Below are 24,301 nucleotides of genomic sequence, written 5' to 3'. Positions count from 1 at the left end.
ATGTGATGATAATGATAATTATGATGATATTGATTTTAGATGACGTTAATAAAGACCATGTCAACATGAATTGTTGTTATTGTTGATGAATATGTGAATATGAAATGAGGTTGTTGTTGTTGTTGATAACGTCATTGAGACGAGATGATATTTACGTTGAGAATGACATGGAAATGGAATGTTGATTGATGTTGGAAATGCATTGTCATGTGCATGTTGTGTATGTTCGTGGGGGGCAAAGTGCACTGACCTTCCAGGGTCTTTGGCACTTGCTTTGAGCCAGGTTCACACGTTGGATGTTGTGTGTTTTCATGGGGGGTGAAGTGCACTAACCTTCCAGGGTCTTTCGCACTTGCTTTGGGCCACGTTCATATGTCGTATGTAGTGTATGTCATGGGGGGTAGAGTGCATTGACCTTGTCGGATGGCCCAGACGTGGGTGACAAGCGTGGTTAGAGAATCTAAGCATTTCTGAAGGGATGCTTAGGCGCTTTAATTGGTCCATGGTCTTTGGCACTTACTTTTGGTCATGTTCATAGCTCATACGACACAGGAAATAGAGTAGCTGTGGCAGAGCGTACTTTGTACTAAGGGGGCTTGTCACCTGGTAGGGAACTCCTTTGGGCTCCCAGGCTGATCACCTATGGGAGGGGGGCAGTTACGTACACAATCGAGTGGTCTCGATGAACTCTGCATGGTTCCTTAAGTGATGTTGGATCAAGTGGCCTAAGAATAATTAAGAAGGGGGGGTTGAATTAATTATTCCTAAACCTTTACTAATTAAAAATTTACTCTTCTAAGGCTTTTACTATGTTGTTAAGTGAATAAAGAGTAGAAGAGAAACTTAACCAAAACTAAAAGCGGAAATTAAATGCACAACGGAAATTAAAAGAGTAGGGAAGAAGGAGACAAACACACAAGAGTTTTTATACTGGTTTTGCAACAACCCGTGGCTAAATCCAGTCCCCAAGTGACCTGCGGTCCTTGAGATTTCTTTTCAACCATGTAAAATTCCTTTACAAGCAAAGATCCACAAGGGATGTACCCTCCCTTGTTCTCTTTGAACAACCTAGTGGATGTACCCTCCACTAGAACTGATCCACAAGAGATGTACCCTCTCTTGTTCTCAGTCAAACCCAAGTAGATGTACCCTCTACTTGTACAACAAAGGATGTACCCTCCAATGTGTTAAGACAAAGATCTCAGACATTTAAACCTTTGAAACTTTGTGAATGGGGATACAAAAGAATTCGCAGGCGGTTAGTCCCTTGAAATCTTTTGTATATGGGAAAGGGAAGAATCAAAAGAATTCTCAGACTATGTCGTTTTGAATTCTTTGACAAGGGAGAAGGGAGACACAAAAAAATTTAGGCGATTAGTCCTTTGTTCTTTTGGAAAAGGGAGAAGAGAGACACAAAAAAAATTCAAGCGGTTAGTCCTTGGCGAATTCTTTTTGGCAAAGGGAGAAGAGATGAAAAGAATGAATAACACAAGTTTTCAAGGTTTAGAAAACCATGAAACTTTGGAAAGTTTTTGGCACAAGGAAGAAGAAGAAGAAGAAGTTCAAAGAGACTTAGAAATCAATGTGGAAAAATTACTTGTATAAAGAATGAATTGGAAAAGATAGATTTATATAATGATTGATTAGAAATGCAAAACAAAGTCTTGCTTTTATAGACTCTTCAATTATGGTCAAGAGAACCATTAGAAGAGTTATGACCTTTAGAAAAACTTAAAACCAATTTGAAAAAGTCAAAAACTATTTGAAGAGTTACATCTTTTGATTTGTTCAAAAACTATCACTGGTAATTGATTACCAAATCAGTGTAATCGATTACACAGAGCTTTTTTGTGAAAGAATGTGACTCTTCACATTTTAATTTGAATTTCAACGTTCAAGCACACTAGTAATCGATTACCAAAACATTGTAATCGATTACATCTTTTTGAAATCAATTGGAACGTTGTAAATTCAATTAAAAACTTTTTCAAAAACATTTTGCTACTGGTAATCGATTACAACAATCTGATAATCGATTACCAGAGAGTAAAAACTCTTTGGTAAACAAGTTTTGAGAAAAATCCATGTGCTACTCAGTTTTTGAAAAAACTTTTTCATACTTATCTTGATTAATTCTTCTCTTGATTCTTGAATCTTGATCTTGATTCTTGGAAGCTTGAACCTTGGTTAGAAGATTAATCTCCTTTTCTGAACCATCGGATGAATCATTGTCATCCCATGCAATGTAGGCTTTCTTAGTCCTTCTTTCATCAAACCTTTTCTTTTCGCTTTTCTCAGGCCACTCTTCATTTGAAGGAAAATCGGCCTTGATGTGACCAATTTGGTTGCATTTGTAACACCTAAGGAATTGAGAGTCTTCTTGTGATTTTCTTCCATTGTTGAAGTTTTGACGCCTGTCAATTCTTCTTTTCTTGATAAATTTCTGAAATTTCTTCACAAAGAATGAAAAATCTTCTTCATCATTTGAATCTTCTTCTTCGTTTTCTTCTTGCATTGATGATGAGGCTTTAAGGGCTATAATTCTCTTCTTTTTGTCATTTTCTTTATTTTGATTAAGGCGTTGTAGTTCCATCTCATGTTCCTGCAATTTTCCAAATAGAGTAGCAAGAGACATGGAAGATAGATCTTTACTTTCAGAAATAGTAGTTACCTTGGGCTGCCATTCCCTACTTAAACATCTTAAAACTTTGTTAATTAAATCTTCATTAGGAAATCTTTTTCCTAGAGAGGCAAGGTGGTTTACTATATGTGTAAATCTTTTCTGCAAACTATGGATATTTTCATTAGGGTTCATCCTAAATAATTCATATTCATGGGTAAGGGTATTGATTCTAGACCTTTTTACATCAGTGGTTCCTTCATGGGTTAATTGGAGAGTATCCCACATCTCCTTGGCATTTGTACAATTTGACACTCTAAAGTACTCATCTATTCCTAGGGCTGAAGTAATAATGTTTTTGGCTTTAAGATCATACTGGATTCTTCTCTTATCTTCTTCTGTCCACTTATCTCTAGGTTTTTGGGTTGTAGTGCTTGTGCTTACATATACTACAGTGGGTATGTGTGGTCCTATTTCTATTGCTTCCCAAATATTTAGATCTATGGCTTCAATAAAAATCTGCATACGGGTTTTCCAATAATGGTAACCCTCACCATTGAAAATGAGTGGTCTATGAATGGAATTTCCTTCAGGAAACAAAGGGTTTGAAGAGGTCATCAATCTTGAAGTGGTTAGACTTTCTACAAGATACCTGCTCTGATACCACTTGTTGGATCAAGTGGCCTCAGAATAATTAAGAAGGGGGCGTTGAATTAATTATTCCTAAACCTTTACTAATTAAAACTTTACTCTTCTAAGGCTTTTACTATGTTGTTAAGTGAATAAAGAATAGAAGAGAAACTTAATCAAAAGTAAAAGCGGAAATTAAATGCACAGCGGAAATTAAAAGAGTAGGGAAGAAGGAGACAAACACACAAGAGTTTTTATACTGGTTCGGCAACAACCCGTGCCTACATCCAGTCCCCAAGCGACCTACGGTCCTTGATATTTCTTTTCAACCTTGTAAAATTCCATTACAAGCAAAGATCCACAAGGGATGTACCCTCCCTTGTTCTCTTTGAACAACCTAGTGGATGTACCCTCCACTAAAACTGATCCACAAGAGATGTACCCTCTCTTGTTCTCAGTCAAACCCAAGTAGATATACCCTCAACTTGTACCACAAAGGATGTACCCTCCAATGTGTTAAGACAAAGATCTCAGGCAGTTAAACCTTTAAAACTTTGTGAATGGGGATACAAAAGAATTCTCAGGCGGTTAGTCCCTTGAAATCTTTTGTATATGGGAAAGGGAAGAATCAAAAGAATTCTCAGACTATGTCGTTTTGAATTCTTTGACAAGGGAGAAGGGAGACACAAAAGAATTTAGGCGATTAGTCCTTTGTTCTTTTGGAAAAGGGAGAAGAGAGACACAAAAAAAATTCAAGCGGTTAGTCCTTGGCGAATTCTTTTTGGCAAAGGGAGAAGAGATGAAAAGAATGAATAACACAAGTTTTCAAGGTTTAGAAAACCATGAAACTTTGGAAAGTTTTTGGCACAAGGAAGAAGAAGAAGAAGAAGTTCAAAGAGACTTAGAAATCAATGTGGAAAAATTACTTGTATAAAGAATGAATTGGAAAAGATAGATTTATATAATGATTGATTAGAAATGCAAAACAAAGTCTTGCTTTTATAGACTCTTCAATTATGGTCAAGAGAACCATTAGAAGAGTTATGACCTTTAGAAAAACTTAAAACCAATTTGAAAAAGTCAAAAACTATTTGAAGAGTTACATCTTTTGATTTGTTCAGAAACTATCACTGGTAATTGATTACCAAATCAGTGTAATCGATTACACAAAACTTTTTTGTGAAAGAATGTGACTCTTCACATTTTAATTTGAATTTCAACGTTCAAGCACACTAGTAATCGATTACCAAAACATTGTAATCAATTACAGCTTTTTGAAATCAATTGGAACGTTGTAAATTCAATTAAAAACTTTTTCAAAAACATTTTGTTACTGGTAATCGATTACAACAATCTGGTAATCGATTACCAGAGAGTAAAAACTCTTTGGTAAACAAGTTTTGAGAAAAATCCATGTGCTACTCAGTTTTTGAAAAAACTTTTTCATACTTATCTTGATTAATTCTTCTCTTGATTCTTGAATCTTGAGTCTTGAATCTTGATCTTGATTCTTGGAAGCTTGAACCTTGAACCTTGATTCTTGATTCTTGAAATCAAATTTCCTCTTGAACCTTGAAGTGTTCTTGATTCAATCTTGAACATCTTGAACTCATTCTTTGATTCTTGAGATCATCATCTTTGTTATCATGAATTGTTCTTGATCTTTGAGCTTTTTGTCATCACCTTTGTTATCATCAAAACTTCTTTGAATCAATCTTGATTCATCATGAAGCTTGCTTCTACAAGTGAGAGTGTCGTGTGGACACGCTTAGGCTATTTCCTGAGATTTGGTTGTTGGTACGTACCACAATGCATCTGAGTGTTGAGTCAGGTGCATGTATCATTCTGTACAGTCTTGATTGGATCCATGGATGGATGATGAGTAATTGTTAAATGTGGATGATGAATAATTGTTGGATGTGAGTGTTGAATAAGGAATGTTGTGTATGCTCATCATGTTTGCCTATGTTCCTTGCTAATTGTGGTTATTTGGATTTGGTATTGATTCTTTTTATAATGAACTCACTCTTGCAATTTTGTATTGTGTGATTGATACCTGTGATGATCACGAACATTGTTCGTGGGAGTAGAATGACAGTGGCAGGGTGCAGGAAGTAAGATTCTGGTGAGGAGCCGCCGAGCCAACGTGATGATGTTGGCATTATTTTGGGAGAGAGTTATGTTTTGTAATCAACTCCTCCGTAGTTGGTTTTAAGTTTTATTTTGTTGAGTTAAAGATGTAAAACTTGGATTTTACTTATATGTATGAACATATTTAATTTTCCATCATATGGATGACGTGTACTAAGTGTTGTTCCTATATACATATATATATTCACCTACGTAAATGTGTATGTTTTAGCGAATGTATGTTGGGACAAAATTACTCCTATTTTCATAAGCAAAAAATTAAGGGAGTTTATGTTTTTATAAAAAATTGAAATTATCAGGTATTAGAGTGTTCATATCGTAGCGACGAGGTGGGTCGTTACACCTGTCTTCAAGTGCAAATGGCTTAATGGAAATGCCGGTGTTAGTAAAGACAAAATGAGGTTTACTTTGGTTGACCTTGAAAAGGTTGGTTACAAGGATGAGCCTTTGACAATGGCAGCACAAGCTAGACAGGTGTTTTATGTCCAAGATCCGAGTGACCCAACATGGTCACTTGTTCTACAGGGGAAAACAAGTGGTATCCCTTATGATATGTGTGCTTCAACACTTGATGTGAACCACATACCCACCTTCTCCCCACAAATGTCTTCCATAAATGCTGAAAATGAAGAGGACGATGTACATACAAATCGTAACGATCATGATGAAGGTTCATGGGAGAATGAGGCTATTTAACTGCGGTAAATACCAAAATCATGTTTAAGTCATCAAAATTAACTATTTTACATTTTACAATTATGCTTATTTACAATTTCAAATTTAAATTTTTACTTTAATTAGTTTGTGTTTGCTTATTGTGATTTGAATTTTGTACAGGACCCATGGCAACACCCCCAGGAGGTTCCCTTCCACCTTCAGATGCTCTATCCGGGACTACGTCAAGGAAGACTAGACAAAGTACCCGACTCAAAAGATTGACTAGCAGAAGCTTGGACCAGCCACGGCCTGTTGTGAATATGAACCCTGCAACTGGTAGAGGATCAAGCCCCCATAAAGAAAAGTTCCAAAGTTACCTGGGGGTAATAGCATAAAAAGAATCCCAATTGTACATTCTAGTTGGAAAGATGTCTCGGATTCGCTAAAGAACCTAATATGGGATGACATTAGGTAAGTGGAGTTAGGTAACAGTTTTGGAATATTTTTGTTTAATTAAGTTGCTAATTTTGGTTGTCAACGCACATGAGGTTCACGTAAACAGTTTTTGTTATTTTAGGGTAAATTTGACATCCTGAAGGATCAACCACACAGAAGAAGGTGATGTCAACGGTTTCCATGAGATGGAGGCAATTTAAGTCGTCCCTCACCAGTAAATATGTATATGCTGACAATGATGGTGAGGATAAAGTTCATCCTTCTGTTAAGTATGGCCTGGATGTGGAATCTTGGGAAAAATTTGCGGAGAGTCGCCAAACCCCTAATTGGCAGGTTTGATGTAACTAGTTTTTCATAGCATTTGATTTACGTTAACTATGTTGAAGTCATTATTTAGTAGACAGTGGTTATACTTGATGACAAGGAATACGAAAAAAAGCACAGGAAATCCAAAAATTCAATGACTCCCCGCACTTGCTGTCTTGTGGGGGTTACGAACTTTTAGAAAAAAAGTTGATGGTCGAGAAAATTAAGAGAAAACATCAGCAAACTGAGTTTATGGAAAATTCAGCAATGCTGAACGATCCTCCATCCCCGATGGCGAGACATGTCAAGTGGAAGATGACTCGTACAAAGCGATATGGGCAGATGACATCTACATCGGCACAACAAGTCTCTAACAAAATTATGAGTTGATTTGAGTTAATATTATTGTAATGCGAACCATTAACTGACTTCACAACATAACATATTTGTTTTGATTGTGACAAGATGAATTGTAGGAACAAACCACGTAGGGAAGCTTTATTCCCGAAGGTCATCAAGACATATTGAATACTGCACTTGGCCGACCAGAGCATCCTGGTCGTGTTTGTGTAGCTGGCCATGGTGTGACCATCAGTCAGTACTTTGGATAGACATTGCGTGCCTCAAACACTTCTTCGACCACAATAACCCCAGATTAATTGGCAGAAATCATAGGGAACCTTAAGGAAGAGTGGAGGAGAGAGGTAAAAGAGGATAATAGGCGCAGTTTGGAGATAATGAAAAATAAGTTGAAGGAGGCGATTAAAATTGAGTTATCGCAAAAGGCCTCCCCAAACTCACCCTAGTAGAAGCGCCAGACCCTCAGGTATTAGGTGCACGTGTCAGCGCCAAAGGCAGTTATGCTAAAGCTGTTGCAAATGTTTTACCTAAAGATCCTTTTGCTGCTCATATGACAAGGATGGGCTTGTACATAGTTGTTGAGGATGGTACACGAGTATGCCACAATTCACAATTTCCCTTATGCAGATGATGTCCCGAGGGTCACTGTTCTTATAGTTTACGACGCTGACGCTCAGGTACCATTTTCGACGTCAGAGATTCAATATGTGAAGGAGACGCATCTTGTGAAACCTATATCTAATGTAAGTACATTGCTTTTTCCCTATGTTTTATTTTCAAATTTTTTTATTGTTAATACCTGTAGGCTAATAATTGTAATTGTGATATGGCATTAACCATATAGGATTCACACAATAATGTGGTGAAATCGGTTGGACGTGTTGAGAGGTGCAACATAGGTGCTGCAGAGGATCCATTTGGAGAATTGATGAAGATTTTGTATGACGTTTAGATGAAGTCAATTCAAATGTCATGGGATGGGAGGAATATGGGCTTCCAAACCTGGAATCAGCCTTTTTCATCACACATACTGATCTAACTGAAATAATATCAAGTGATAAGTGTTTGAACATTTTTGTACTACAACTGTGGATGATGTAAGTAAATTCAATTACAAGATTTATTACTTCATAATGAATTTTGTTTCAATGTAATCGGTTAACAATATTTATGTCAAATGTTCACAACAGGTTTATGGATGACTATAGTACAAGCAAAGGTAATGATTCAATGTATGGTTTCCTTGAGCCTCAGTCTATACACAATGCTAAGGATAGACGTCAACAATGTCAACATTACATTGAAACATGGGTCAAGGAGTCGCAACGATAACTTTACTTAGGAGCATATTTGAATCAGTAAGTTAAATTGTTGTAGAACATTCTAAACATAATTTCATCTTCAAGTACCTAATTATATTTGTCGACTTTAGGGCACATTGGCAACTCGTTGTTCTGTGTCCAAGGGAAAACATTGTTGTTTGGTTTTGTTCGTTGCGGAAGAAGCCTGATGTTAACATAAAAGTTGCAATTAACAAGTTTTATTAAGAATCTTATTTGATTTAGTGTACAACTTTCAAACAATATATGCCAAGGATTTTAATTTTCATTAATAGTTTTTGTTATTATTGTAACAAGTTCAATGAAGGCAATAACCAATACATCCAAAGGTATGCTTGATGAAGTTGCACCTCGGTGGATTGAAACAAAGGTTAGTAAAAATTTAATCAATACATGTTACGAATGAACACATTTGTAACTTTCTATGGTTTCAATGTTGAACATATTTTGCATGTTGACTTTAGAGTCATGTTCAAACCGGAGGCTACGAGTGTGGATATGTGATGCATTAGATGTGGTGTATAGTTACTAGCGGTTTGAAGGATGAATGGAACAGGATACATTTACTAACACAAATTTAAATTGTTAGTATGGTTAATATTTGTTAATTAATATTAGCTATCGTTACTAATTATGTCATGGCTTGTGAATTTTGTAGTGATTTTCTGATACAACATCGTTAGACGTGGAGGCCATCAGAACACTTTGACATAAATGGGCAGCATATTTTTTAGCTTGTAAAAACATGTGATTGAGATGATATATGACAAATTGTCATTGAGATGATATATGAACAACTTTGGTTAATAATTTACATTCATTTAAGCGGAACAACTGTGGTATATTTTTTTTATTTACAAGACTTGCATTGCGGATGTGCTGTGGGTGCATTGCAACATTTTGTGTTATTTTAATATATTGTGAGCTCTTGAATCTCTATGACATTCATTGCTTCATAAAGGATCATTCCTGGGTATTTTGGTTATGCCATAGAAAGTCCTTATAATCCTAAGTTTCATAAATTTATACTGATAATATTCATGATCTAAATAATGATACAGATATGGTGGTGGTATGACTTTTGCCAAAGCAGCACTAGAGAGTGATACAGGACACCTAGGTATGACTTCTGCCAAAGCTGCACTGGTCACCTTTCTGTTTTTGAAATTACTTAATTTTTGTTTTCCTTGTGTTGCTATGATTTGTTAATGTGAAAGACATGGTGGTAGGGGCAAATGTTTGTCTTCTTTGTCTGTGACATTTTGCACAAAATGGGCGTGCTCTAAAAAGTATAACCTTTTAAGCCATAGAGGTTCAACACATTCAATCGATTACCCAGGATATCTTGAATTTTTTAAACAAATGGTAGGTATATCAGTTTTGTTAACTATTGGTCTTTGGTCCTTCATTTGGCCTCCTATATTTGGAGTTTGTTTCAATTTTCACACAATGATCATATTGTCTATGTTATATCAAATGCTGGCTCTATGCCAACTGCATCCTTGACTACCCCAAAATGATACCAAATGATTGAATAACATAATAAAAAGTTATATCAATACTGTTGTGTTTCAACTTATCAAGCATTTTGAACTCTTCTTTAGTTTATTTATTTTTCCTTTTTCGCTCAGGGATTAAAGTGAAACCTGGCAGGCCATGTCCTTATCATGCTAACAATGTGCGAAGGAAGCTTCATGTTACTCAAGTTCTTCATTCATATACTTAACTCCTCTCCCTTTTTTTTATTCATAGAACCTAAGGTTCTTGGATTTCTGTTGTGCAAGAAACACTTTCTTTCTAGTCTTGTAAATTTCCCAATATTGGAGTTCCCAACAATTGTTGTTGGTTTTCTTTGATAATTTGCATGAAGGTTTGAAATGTAATTTCCACGTGTGTTTTAACTTGGGCTCTAGATAAATTTGCTTGATGTTATACTAGGATTAAAAAGGCTTAACATTTGTATTCGTGTGTAATTAATAATTATATGCGTTTGTATGTAATGGCACTCAAGGGTTCTGAAGTTTGTTGATATTTTTTGAGTTACATAAAATCTTATGGTAAGTTTTTGTTTTGTTTCTTCTTTCCCTAAAAAAATAGGCTACTCTAGGCATTAGCTCATCATCAGAGAAAAGCATTCTTTAGTGCTCTTCTGGACACAAAAGTCCAGTTTTCTTGTGTTTATTGCTATCAGATAAGGTTGAGTCATGCCCTTTGAATCTTGAGTTTGTCGCAGGTGACTTAGTAGCATTCTCGGTTGTTGGTTCACGAAGCATCCACCTTTCTAGTTATTTTGCGGCCGACGATGGGGATGATCTAAGGGATGTTGGGATTGCATGAAGTGCCTAAAGTCTTCTCCAGATTGTGGCTTTTATGCTTCTTCCAATAAGGTAACGTTGTTCTGTTATTATATGAATTTGTTTATGATATTGGCGAATAAGCTAATTAGATCGTGAAATTATTCTCCCCTGCAACTTATTACTTGAACGTATTTATTCATTATCAGTTAGTCACCAATATTACAAAACCTAAACCCAAAATGTACCAACTAGGATCAGCCTAATGACAGAGGTTTGAATAGTATACTTATATAGATCAATTCTAGAAACTAGGGTTTTTTTTTTATCCAAACAAATGTTATAATCTTTATTATTGATTTGCAACACTTGGACCTATTGTGTGCAGCTCTTACCTGGGACATGTTTGATCTCCAGTCACACCACAAGATCAATGTCATAAAGAAGATAGACTATGGTACACCAGGGGATGTCCTACTAAATTTGGATGGCTTGCAGTAGTAGGCCTTGCAGTCTACATCATATATTCTTCTCATAAGATGGGAACTGTGCCATGGGCAGTCAATTATGAAATTTATCCCTTATGGTATGCAGGAATATGTGTTGTATCATTTGTAATATTGGAGTGTCACTAGGGAAGTATATATAGATGCGGACAAAGGTAATAAAATCGTTGAATGTAGCTATTAGATCATAAGTATATGTATACCTTGTTTGTGTGAATGATACAAATTGTTATTTAATTTGGGACTCCTTTGAAGGACCAAACTACAAGAAAAATGACCTATACCTACAGATAAAAACTGTCACTGTAAATAAAAAATTCATAGCTAAATGTATGATAGACTTTGTCCTACGAACGTTTCTTCTGTCAACTTTGAGGGGGCGTATAATGACGGCTAATTGTCTATCACTATAGGTTTTACCTACTATGTATAATGTGTAGGTAAAAGTCATTAACATTTCCTACCTGTAGGTAAAATTCTTTAATATGTACCTATCATCTTCAACTGTAGGTAAAAGTCATTAACTTCTACTTACATTTCCTAATTATTGGTAAAAGTCTTTAATATGAACATCACTTGAGACCGCAAGAACCTTCTTTCCCATTAACCGATGCCACAAAACTGCACTGTTTAGAAACTATGCCAGAACCTAGGATTAGATATGTTCAAACATGATGTAATAATCACCAGAAATCTTCAAGTAACCTTCAAGGAAAAAAAAGTATGCTCTTTTTGTTTGTTGCAATTTTCAATTAGTACTTACTTGTAGTAGTCAGGATTGGGAGCAAAGGTGGTGGTATTGAGAAGGCCATAGTTCCCTCCAATTAAAGTCTGCCTGCAATAGACTTTAGTGCTGTAGCAGGATGCTATTCCAAGTTGATCTAAGTACCTGAGCCATTTAAATTTCAAAACTTACAATAAATCACAACCAATTTAAAAGAGAACCAATTTTATATTTAGCAACATGTTTTGCTAAATATAACAGAAAAAACATCATAATCCATCCTTTAGAAATTAAAAAAGAACAAAAAAATGATGGAAGGATTGGACAACCAATTTTATCCACCAAAAGCTGTTTAAAAATCTGTTAGAAACATGATTGCCACCACTGTTGTATGCCTCTCCAGCTTCTCCTACCCATGCAGAAGAGCAAGGACCATATATTTTAATGGTTTTTGAAAGATTTCCGAAAATTGAAAATATATGTATGCAGAGAGCCACTTCATTTGTCCTAGCAATTGAAAATATACTTATTTAATATACAAAAGAAAATTTAAAATGAAAGCTACAACCCCTATGCTAATAATTGAATATGTATCATTTCAGCTCTACTGATCCACATAGGTTATTGGTTGTATATACTATCCAAACATTCCCTAAAGCCAGTGCAGTCAATGAGTCAAATGGAACAAGCAAAGCTAATTTTATATGAAAAGACAAACCTACTTTACCATGCAGCAAAAGCTTTCATGTCCTTCACTTTAGTTACTTGGAATGGAATCTACAGAAAAGTTACTTGGGACCTTGTAGTATAACTTACTAGAGCATGTTTGGATTAGATATTTTTTCTAACACTTTAGTTTGATTTATGGAAAAGGAACTTGTAGTACAATTTTTTTATAATAAGTAAAATTTTAAATACAAAATCAACTATTACAAGTAACTTGATACTATTTTTCTAATCTTTTTATAAAAAAAATAAACAATTTTTTTAGACAATTCAAACAAAATATATCTTATAATCACTTTTCAGCTAACTTGATACGTTCATTCCTATACTCAATTATAGCAATAATTGATTACATCTATTATCAATTATTGAATTTTTTTTCACCATAGTGATTTGGTGAACTTATTGCTCTTTCCTCTGCTCAAGTGCTTATATAAATAACTCACCGATGCAACTATAGAGGCTATTATTATATTATATCAGCAATGGAAGTATATAAACTGCACATCATTAGAATAAGCAATTAAGTTGAAAGAGTAATTCCAAATTGAGGTCGAGGAAATAACTCAGACTGCAAGTACTGACCATCATGCACCAATGAAGGGATGTCCTGTAGCATGTATTCTCGAATAAAACATTTAAACAGAAACAGGTACTTCCTTCAGCAACTATCAGAATTAAAAATGTGACTTGAGCAAATGAAAGTTATTACTTTGTTATAGTACCCAAATTAAATACCTCATTTTATTTTTCATACTTTTGCTTTGGCTCAAAGGAAGAGGGGATGAGAGAGGTGGTGAAATAACAATAAGTCTCAATGTTAAAATATCTCACCCTGTCTCGTAGAAAAACTGATTCAGCTCATCCCACCTTTTCATGTGTAAACATCCCTTTGAAAATCCAAACAATCCACCTTTAACCTTTTGAAGGGAATGGCAAGGAGACTTCAAACTTCCCACATCATACAGAACCTGGTCTTGCAAAGAACCTCCAAGTCTTATCCTCAATGGCCTGAGGGCTATCGTGCAACAATTATGAAACAAATAACATCATGCTAAACATAATTATTCCAAAGAAGGTATTCATAAAATACATTATAACTTTATGCAGTCACAAACAACAGAATGTCATCAAAGTAACTGATTTTCTTAATCAGTTACTCGGAAGTGATGTACAATAGAATGTCATCAGAGTAACTTTATATAGAAGTAATGCAGATATACATACCTTGGATTGCCTTGGCAAGGAAAGGATGAGACAAGTCCTGAAAAATCAATCCACATTAAAGTGAACAATGAATAAAATTACTTGATTGCTTGCCAAGGTTCTACATAGTGGATTGGGAGTGGACGGGAAACATAAATTCGAAAATAGCTGTCTACACAAGCAGCACAACAAGAAAATTCAAGATGTTACTTGTTAGCGCATATGATGTAATTACCAAACAAGAGAAAACAATGAATTAAGTTTTCCATAGTTAATTCAAAACAATGTCATGCAGAATTCTTTTAGCCTCACACAAGCAATCATTTAAAGACTCAACATTGTAAAATTCAAACCAAAATGTCACTTCATGGAGACATGGAACACGACATACCCGATGAATAAAATTGTTTCCCTTCAATATGAACAGTAGCAAGGTTCTAGGTATTGGACACTCCAATTTTGATTGCACAAAAAAAAAAAAGAAGCTAAATTAGCAAGGTTCCAGGTATCTTAAAAAAAATTTAACATTTGTTTGCCCATAAAAGAAGTATAATTATACTAGTACATGATAAACTAAAATTAAATTTATTTGCTATTAGGTGATGTTTATGTCACATTAAACTAAAATAAAAGTAAATCAACAAAGATAAATTTATTTGCTATTAATAAAAACATTAAACTAGAATAAAAGCAAATCAACGGAGAAATTATTAATGCAAAATACTTTATAATATTTTATTTAGACTAAACAAATAAAAGCATTACTCCCTCCCTAACTTCTTTAATAAAAACATTACTCCCTACGACCTAAAATAAGTCTCGTGTTATAATATTTTATTTAGACTAAACAAATAAAAAGTAGATGAAATTTTTTTCAGAAAAACACATTATAAGTTGATTCTGAAAAAATTATATTTAATGTCAGAAAAAATTCTGAAAAACAAATAAAAAGTAGATTAAAAAAATTTTCAAAAAAAAATTTCAAAAAAACTTCTTTTGTTAATTCTGCAACACATTATATTTAATGTCAAAAAAACAAGATTCCATATGCCATTGTTTAATTTGAAACTTGATGGAAAGGATATAAGGAACTTGATTTTTAAGTTGTCCTTAATTTTACGTGGTAATTAATAACCAACATGAAATTATCCAAAACTCTATAATATATAGAAAGACAGCTTACCTCTAAGCGCCTATCTCCTGTGCCAAAGGGCTTGATTAAGGAATATGGTATATATCTTGGGTCATGTTTACATACCTGTGAGTTAGGAAAACAAGAAACTAACTTTAGATATGTAAAAGATGATTACCTTTGGCACTTTGTTCTTATCATGTTCTCTGTAGGTATATATCAGTAGTACATGCACTTGATAAAAAGTTAACTACACATTCTTACCAAGACAATGGATACAGATGCAGGGCAAAAAAAAAATTTTTGCAAAGACAAAAGTCATCTTGTTTGAGCTGCTCTATTGGGAAGTATTCCTAATCATACTGTTAACACTGTATCATGCTTTGTAATTATTACTTCATCATCAGGAAAAATATTTTAGCACCACAGTCAGTAAAAAAATCTAGATTCCTTTCATGTTTAAGCAATGTAGAAATTATAAAGTAGTAATGTAGACAGGAAAGAGTTCAAAAGTGGGAAATAGACACCGAGAGTCACATTGCTAGAGCCACAAAATCCAGGCATTTGTCTTAATACATTCTCAAGTTGCTCATTGGAAATTAAATTACCAATCAAACTAAGTAGTATCAAAATTGATGAATTCAACCATAAAACTTTATTACCAATTTACAGGGTAATAAATAAGTAATACAACGAAAATCAGTAATTAGATAGCCCAAGAACTTGTCAAGTCCCATGTAATGCATCCATAATTAACTTGTCAAGTCCCATGTAATGCATCCATAATTCTTCGTCACATTAATGCTAAGCATATTTAGAGTATGATAAATGGATTATTCCTACTTCAATTATCAGTTAAAATTGAAGAAAGGAAATGTTAGCATTGTAATGGAAATTAATTGTAGAAGCTTAGCAGCAAAACTGAAAACAGAAACATCAATCAAATAGTCTATGCATGTCTTTTAGCAATTATACTTAGAAAATACTAGATCTAAAATTAAACAAACCAGAAGCCTCCACTGCTTATGGTGATATCCAATTGTCTGCAATAGACATATGTACTTGCATAGACATATGTACTTGCAGTTATTTGAGAAGGTCCTCAACGAGAGTATGATAATTTAAAAATTACGCCCACACTTGTACAAATCCAGTCCTGGTACAGTCTTGCTCTATGCTAAGTACCAGGTGGCAAAAACATGACCACAATCAAACAGTCATAACTTTTCATTTAAAAATTGAAACATCTCAATCAACAGGCAAACAAATTATCCAAACAGAGGGACCCTACGGAAGCAGATGTACATACAGAACATCCAAGGGCCAGAAAAAATATTCCGATATTTTTAACACTAACAAAAACAAAACATTAAACCATATATTAGTGTGCTTGGTTCAGTTTATTTTAGAGAAACAATAATTTAATTTTGCTAGTTTAGTGAGGGAGCTTCTGAAAGATTTTCCCCAATTTTTAAACTAATAACAATATAATAACTAATTACAACTCAATCAGATCACCTAAGGTGTAAATAAAAAAAATCAAGAATTCAAGAAAAAAAGAATATACAAATATAATAACTTAATAAGCCAGCAAGTTGATTGCAATGCCGTTTTAGTGTACTTTCAATGAGAACGAGAGTTGAATGAAGATAGTAAACAGCGTTCTACAAAGTAAGATTATTAAGCCATACCACAATTCTCAAAAGCCATGTCCGAAAATCCAATCCCTAACGGAACAGTAGATTTTTCATCATCCACATTACTCGCGCATTCCACGTATTCGGACTTCGGCAAATCGCCAACATCTTCCAAGAACAAATCCTCTCTCACCACTAGCAGCCTTCTCACAAAAGCTGAAGCAAAAGAAATGTGCAATTTCAGCAGAAATAGTAAAAGAGAATGTGTGCAACGAAGAAACGAAGAGCAAATCCTCTTTCACCACTAGCAACCCTCTCGTATTTTCTCATAGGGTATTCCACTATTCTCCTCGTGAAAGAAATTCACTTCATCAACTACTGTGGGGAAAAATTGGGAGGAGAGATAGGAGGGTGAGAAGGTTCGGGAACCCTATTTGCTTTCTTCAATCGCTTCAGCTTTCATTCTTGGATGGGGGAGGAGAGATAGGAGAGTGACTTGAAGGCGATGCTCTATTACTCTTTGTGAAGTGTGGCTCTATTACTCTTTCTTCAGTATATTAGTAATTATTTTAATATGTTAAAATAATTATTTTAATATGAGAAAAATAGTGAAACTTTTATTTTAATAATTATTTTAATATGTTAAATAAAATTGTTGTACGGGCAAGAAACTTTTATTTTATATTTTGAATATTTTGTATTAAATAATTTAGAAATCTATATATTTTCTCATTATTTTATTTTTATCTTCATTTTTTTAAAAGCTTCTCTCTTTCTATTTTTTTAATCAAACAAATACTAATATTGCCACATCATTTAAATGTCTTTCGCGATTTTTTTTGCATATACTGTGCTTTTGTCTACATCAAATAATGATTGGTACAAGTGGTTGAGTTTTACCTACATTAGTCAGTTGTAGATAAAAGTATTTTTGAGATTTACCTACACTAATTCATGTCTGTAGGAAAAAAGCGTTTGTAAGCATAGGTTATTTTTCTTGTAGTGACACCAATGGACCGTAGGTATAAGTTTTATAGGATTTTACCAACACCAAGTAATTGTAGGTATAAGTGTTTTGAAATTTTACCAACACTAAGCATTTGTAAGTAGAAGTTATTTTGACTTTTACCTACACCAAATAATAGTAAGTATATATTTTTAAATTTTACCTATGACAAACAACTATAGGTATACGTATTTTTTTACTTTTACCTACACTAATTTATGTGTGTAGGCAAAAGCCTCCGTAGGCATATGTCATTTTTCTTGTAGTGAAAGAATTCTCTTTTATGAAAGAGCAAATGATGTACTTATTAAATTTGGCTATCAATGTTAGATCTCCAATCATGAAAGCTCCTCAACACATACAATCATGATCAGTAAGTAAAAGATAAGTTTTTTTTTGCTTACTATACTGCTAGCTAGTAAAAGATAAGCTTGTTTTAATGATGTACTTATTCATTTACTATTTTCCTTGCTAAATTTTGACCAGGGTTTATATATTAATTCTCATATGAGACATTAGGTACATTTGCATATTGTTACTGTGTTTCATGAACAAAATGTCACAAACAAAAATAAATAAATCATTCTACGACAGTTGTATGCCAAAACTGTCATAGAATGTTGTGCATTCTAAGTCGGGTTTGGAGACCAACCCGTCTTAGAATGGACAACATTCTACGACAGTTGACTTGAAGACTGTCTTAGAATACTGAGCATTCTAAGATGAGTTTGGGGGTACACCCATAGTAGAATGATGTCCATTCTAAGACAAGTTGGCAGTCTCCAAACCCGACTTAGAATGCACAACATTCTACGACGGGTGTGTCCCCAAACCCATCTTAGACCTATCATAGAATGCTCAACATTCTAAGACGGTCTTCGAGTCCCACCCATCCTAGAATGTTGTGCATTCTATGATGGTTATGTCCTGAAAACCGACTTAGAATGATCATCATTCTAAGACGGGTCTGACTCGAGGCCCGTCTTGGAATGCACATCATTCTAAGACGGTCAACCAACCATCATTGTAGGGCATTGTGTTTTCAACGACGCCGGCTTCAACGACGCGTCATAACCAACATAGAAAGGCCCAATTAACCGATGTAGAAACGTTGTTTTGTAGTTGTGAATGTTACTTATACAAGAAACGATATTTGTATAAACAATGTCAAATCATGCACTTTAATGGTAAAATTTGTTAAACAAGTTGTTTACCTTGAAACAACACTTCTAAGCAATAACGTTGAACATGACCTAGCTAAATTTTAAATATTAAAGAGGATATATCATGTTAGAAGAGTATTTCAATTTTAAATATTATATATATATGTGTGTGTGAGAGAGAGAGAGAGAAAGGAGGAATCGAATTATACCAGTATAACTTAAACAACTAATACATAATTTTATAGCTTGATATAAAATGTGATTTTTATCAATCCAATCATTAATTTATATTTAGATATTATCAAGATAGTCAATATCAAATTTTGTCAAAATTAAACAATAATAAGAATGTAATTAAATGATCCATATTTTAATATATTTTGAAAATTTTATATTATGTCAGTTTTAATTTATATAAATGAGGTGACAAATAAATTTGGATTAACATGAGGATATATCAAATAGATTCAAGTAGAACTTGTTAAATATTTCAATTGGTATTAAAAGTATATGAGGATATATCAAATACATATTAGGAGCATGTTTGAATTTTGAACACAAAATTCATATATTTGAAATTGATTTATGATATTGAATTACTATTTGTTAAATCATTTAGTTGATATTAAAAGGATGTAAAGTACATGTCACAAGATGAAAGATTGAAAGTTCACCACTTCATGAAAAGAGAATGTGTGTGTAAAAAATGTTTAACATGGACTTTTGTCCATTATTTCATAAAAGTTGTTGGGGGAAAATCATACACCTCTTTATTATGCACAATAATGAGACAATACACTATAAAATTAAAAGACAATATCATAAATAAAATATGAAAAGATCACAAATTTATTTAATGCTATTCGACTCTCCATACCTACATCAACAACCTCATCAAAAAGTTTTTGAAAAAACTTGTAAATCTTGTGACCTCCCTCTCTCACTTAGGGTGATTATTGATAGAACATTTTAAAGATATTTATTTGTGACCAATGGTGGACTCAATTGACATATATTTGAGCTTAATATTGACACATTGGAGTTTTTTTGGAATATTGGGCTTCAATGGGCTTAGTTGTTAATTTTAGTTCATTTTTTGATTTTTTTTCTCATTACAATATTGTTGTGTTGTGCAAGGAATATCTTCAACTATTGAACTCGCATTTGGATGATGTAACACCCTGATATATATAGATCTATATATTAATAATTATGTTTGAAGTTTGATTGTATTTGTTGTGTTATTTTATCCGTAATTATTTTCAAGGAGGTTAATTTAGTTAATAGAAGGGTGTGGGTAGATAAAGAGCTAGCTTCTCAAAGAAGCCTCCTGAGAAAGCTTCTCAAAGAAGCCACGGGGAAACTTCTTGAGGAAGCCTCTTAATGAAGCTTCTTGAGGAAGCTACATGCAGCTGCCTCGGTAAAAACGATGCTCAGCCTTCGTTAACTGTTGGATCTTCTCGAAATTCGGTCTGCAGCTTCACAAGACACTTGTCCACGATCTAACCGTTGGGATCTTTGAGAAGATGTCTGGAGTGTGCTTGAAGCTTCCGTTCCCAAGAGCATTTCTTATTTAAGCATTTCAGCCTTTGCTTTCGTGTAGCTTAGGAAAAATGCCATTTCTTCTCCTTTCTTTCTTCCAAAGCCATTTCTAACGTCCCAAGCACTTTCTCCATCACCCACAGCCACCATTAGCCACCACAAATCATCGTTGTTCTCCATTGAAACCCTACACCGAGAGGAATCCTTCAACCGAAGCGAAATCTTCCAACTTGGCTTGCGGTTTCGGTAGAGAACGAAACCCTAATCTGACCTTTCATTTTCTTTCGAGGTAACCATGGTTCTATGCTTGTTTCTTGTTAGTTTCATCTTGTCTTTGCATCTTTTCTGACTTTGGAACCGCCATTGCATGTCTTATGCTTCCTTTGAAAAACCTTAGAGAAAGAGACTTTGTAAATGTTATCCTTTCATGAAATGCATGTTATTTTCGTAACCTACACTGAACCCCAGTCACATTGGCGTGGTCGAAATTTCCAAATGATGTTCCTTTGTAAAACCCGAAATGCTCTCAGCTCTTTCATGTAGTGATGTGGGTGTTTGACCCAGAGCACTGTTACTAGCTTTGTTTTCTGAAATCCATACTAAGTCTCCTTCGTTTTGGCATGGTAGAGGCTTGCGTGGAATCGACGAGCAAGGACAAAAAGGAATCTTCAAGTGACACGATGAGGAATCTGCGGGGTAGGTCATGATAGGTGAGGGGAGTTTATTATAAAATTTACCGTTTTAACACCATAGCTAGGGTCAGGAAACCTAGCTATGAGGATATCTACCTATCCCTGTTGCATGTTGATTTTTCTTCAAAGAAAATTACGTTTTAACTAATGGGATGTGATATATATATGTGTGTGTGTGTGTGTGTGTGTGTGTGTGTGTGTGTGTGTGTGTGTGTGTGTGTGTGTGTGTGTGTGTGTGTGTGTGCGAAATGTGATTTGTTGTTGATGTCGCTATTAAGGATTTTAATTGATATGTGATGATAATGATAATTATGATGATATTGATTTGAGATGATGTTGTTAATAAAGACCATGTCAACATGAATTGTTATTACTGATGGATATGTGAATATGAAATGAGGTTGTTGTTATTGTTGTTGATAACATCATTGAGATGAGATGATATTTATCTTGTGAATGACATGGAAATGGAATGTCGATTGATGTTGGAAATGCATTGGCATGTGCATGTTGTGTATGTTCGTGGGGGGCACTGTGCACTGACCTTCCAGGGTCTTTGGCACTAGCTTTTGGCAACGTTCATATGTTGGATGTTGTGTATGATCGTGGGGGGCACTGTGCACTGACCTTCCAGGGTCTTCGGCACTAGCTTTTGGCCACGATCATACGCCGTATGGAGTGTATGTCATGGGGGGTAGAGTGCACTGACCTTGTCGGATGGCCCAGACGTGGGTAACTAGCGTGGTTAGAGAATCTAAGCATTTCTGAGGGGATGCGTAGGCGCTTTAATTGGTCCATGGTCTTTGGCACTTACTTTTGGCCGTGATCATAGCTCATACGACTAGGAAATAGAGTAATTGTGGCCAAGTGTACTTTGTACTAGGGGGCTTGTCACCTGGAAGGGATTACCTTTGGGCTCCCAGGCTGATCACCTATGGGAGGGGGGTTGTTACGTGCACAACCGGGTGGTCTCGACAAACTCAGCACAATTCCCTAAGTGAGAGTGTCGTGTGGACACGCTTAGGCTATTTCCTAAGGTTTGGTTGTTGTTGGTACGTACCACATTGCATTTGAGTGTTGAGTCAGGTGCATGCATCATTCTGTGCAGTCTTGATTGGGTCCATGGATGGATGATGAGTAATTGTTGGATGTGGATGATGAATATTTGTTGGATATGAGTGTTGAATAGCGATTGTTGTGCTCATCATGTTTGCCTATGTTCCTTGCTAATTGTGGTTATTTGGAATTGGTATTGGTTCTTTTTATAATGAACTCACCCTTGCAATTTTGTATCGTGTGGTTGATACCTGTGATGATCACGAACCTTGTTCGTGGGAGCAGAATGACAGTGGTAGGGTGCAGGGAGTAAGATTCTGGAGAGGAGCCGCCGAGCCGACATGATGACGTTGGCGTTATTTTGGGAGAGAGTTGTGTTTTGTAATCAACTCCTCCGTAGTTGGTTTTTAAGTTTTAGATGTAAAACTGGGATTTTAATTATATCTATGAACAGATTTAATTTTCGTTATGTGTATGACATGTACCGAATTATTGTTTCTATGTAATTATGCATATTCACTTAAGTAATGGCGTGTTGTTGGATGAATTTATGTTGTGACAAAATTACTTTTATTTTCATAATAAAAAATTAAGGGAGTTCTTTTTATAAAAATTAAAATTATCGAATATTAGAGTGTGGATACCGTAGCGACAATGGGGCTCATTACAGATGATCTATGGAAAGATAAGACATAGATCTACAACTTTGCCTCTCATAAGCTCAGGTCGATTCGCATGTTTTGAGGGTCTCTCGACCTCATTAGATTTAGGCTATCTCTCTCATTTTAAACCCAATTTGGGCATATGATATCTCCTTAGAAAGCTTATTCAGAGACCTTTCTATTGGACCATAATAGTCCACAAATTTTATAATTTAATTCTATATAAATAACAGAAAACAAAACCGGTGACAGAACTTTGAATTCATTTTTTTTCATTTTGGAGCCAAATTAGAATTTTTTTTCTCTTCTTTCATGAGTATGTGCTCTTTGGTCTCTGCTCTTCAATGGAGTTCTCCATGCAAGGATAGATCCACAATCAATTCAAGGTTCTGATGTTACGATTAGAATTTGAATTTCATCCTTAATTGCAGATTCATACATTTCATCCTCTCTCTCTCTCTTTCCAATTTCAATTGTGTTTGTGATTGTGATGTGTTTGAGAATTGATACTGATTAGATCAGATCCATTGATTAATTGATTTGATATATTCTGTTTTGAGGTTAGGAGATTGATTGATTTCCTAAGTCAACCGTTAATCGCACTCGAATTCATGGAAATTAGGATTACCAGTGTATACGAATGCGTATGAATTCAAAATGCAACTGTGACAATGATAATTCTGCCACCTGAATCGGAATTTTGGATTGATAATTTTGCATAATTGAATTACATTTGCATTGCATTGTTTTCTCTATATTTTCAAATTTCTGTTAAGTTTGTTGCAAATCCCCCTCCCCTTTGTTTGAGATTAAATTCGAATTATTTGTGTCCTTAGAGATTTGACCTAGGTTACTCCCTATATTGCAAAATTTGGGGATAAACTAGTACTTTTGACAGTGTTTCGACATCGCCGTCAGTGATCCCTTCTTTGAGTTGGATAACTCTTCTCATTTGAAAAACCTTTATATTTATAGACCTAGCTAACATTATAAGTTTAAATGAGAAAATATATCTTTAATTTAAAAATAATATTTTCAACATAAACAACATCCTAAAGATAAGATAATATTTTTTAAACCTAAAAAATATCATAATAAAGATTTGAAATTAAAATTTTGAATTATTGGTATGGTTAACATAAACTTTTGACTTTGAGGCTAGCTCTAGGACAAACAAAGGTTCTTCTTTCTCCTTTGGGATTAAGTCAAGCTTATTCGTCCAAAGCATTTTATAAATGAGTTGCGTCCAAAAGCTTTTACAAAATCCGGCATATAAAATAATATTTAGACTTAATGCTTAATAACTTCATGTACAAAAAAATTATTGATTAATATTTATATAATAATTTTTACATGAACATATAATAAAGTATATTAAAACTAATTTATTAAATATATTTTTATAAAATAATTTTAAATTACTTTATTAATAATA

General features: G+C 34.4%; 1 protein-coding gene across 1 annotated transcript; it reads right to left on the bottom strand.

The window, feature by feature from the left end:
- Positions 1-11,460: 11,460 nt before the first annotated feature.
- LOC114393767 (heparanase-like protein 2) lies at positions 11,461-16,809 on the bottom strand. The gene is made up of 8 exons (XM_028355204.1): positions 16,800-16,809; positions 15,160-15,234; positions 14,368-14,427; positions 13,998-14,034; positions 13,605-13,788; positions 12,387-12,551; positions 12,084-12,209; positions 11,461-11,969 (listed from the first exon to the last, which is right to left on the bottom strand). The coding sequence occupies exons 5-8, from the start codon at positions 13,646-13,648 to the stop codon at positions 11,951-11,953; spliced, it is 354 nt and encodes a 117-aa protein (XP_028211005.1). The 5' UTR covers positions 13,649-13,788; positions 13,998-14,034; positions 14,368-14,427; positions 15,160-15,234; positions 16,800-16,809; the 3' UTR covers positions 11,461-11,950.
- Between the last annotated feature and the right edge of the window lie 7,492 nt (positions 16,810-24,301).

Source organism: Glycine soja, chromosome 17 (assembly GCF_004193775.1).
Source record: "Glycine soja cultivar W05 chromosome 17, ASM419377v2, whole genome shotgun sequence".
Classification (NCBI taxonomy): Eukaryota; Viridiplantae; Streptophyta; class Magnoliopsida; order Fabales; family Fabaceae; genus Glycine; species Glycine soja.
Note: the sequence above shows the minus strand (reverse complement) of the source record. Positions and strands in the feature narration are given on the sequence as shown.

Coding starts and splice junctions, on each gene's coding strand:
- LOC114393767 (XM_028355204.1), bottom strand. CDS start 13,648: ATGAAAAGGTGGGATGAGCTGAATCAGTTTTTCTACGAGACAGG. Junction 12,552..13,604: donor CAGTTTTTCTACGAGACAGG/GTGAGATATTTT, acceptor TTCAATTGCTAG/GACAAATGAAGTGGCTCTCT. Junction 12,210..12,386: donor AGATTTTTAAACAGCTTTTG/GTGGATAAAATT, acceptor TAAATGGCTCAG/GTACTTAGATCAACTTGGAA.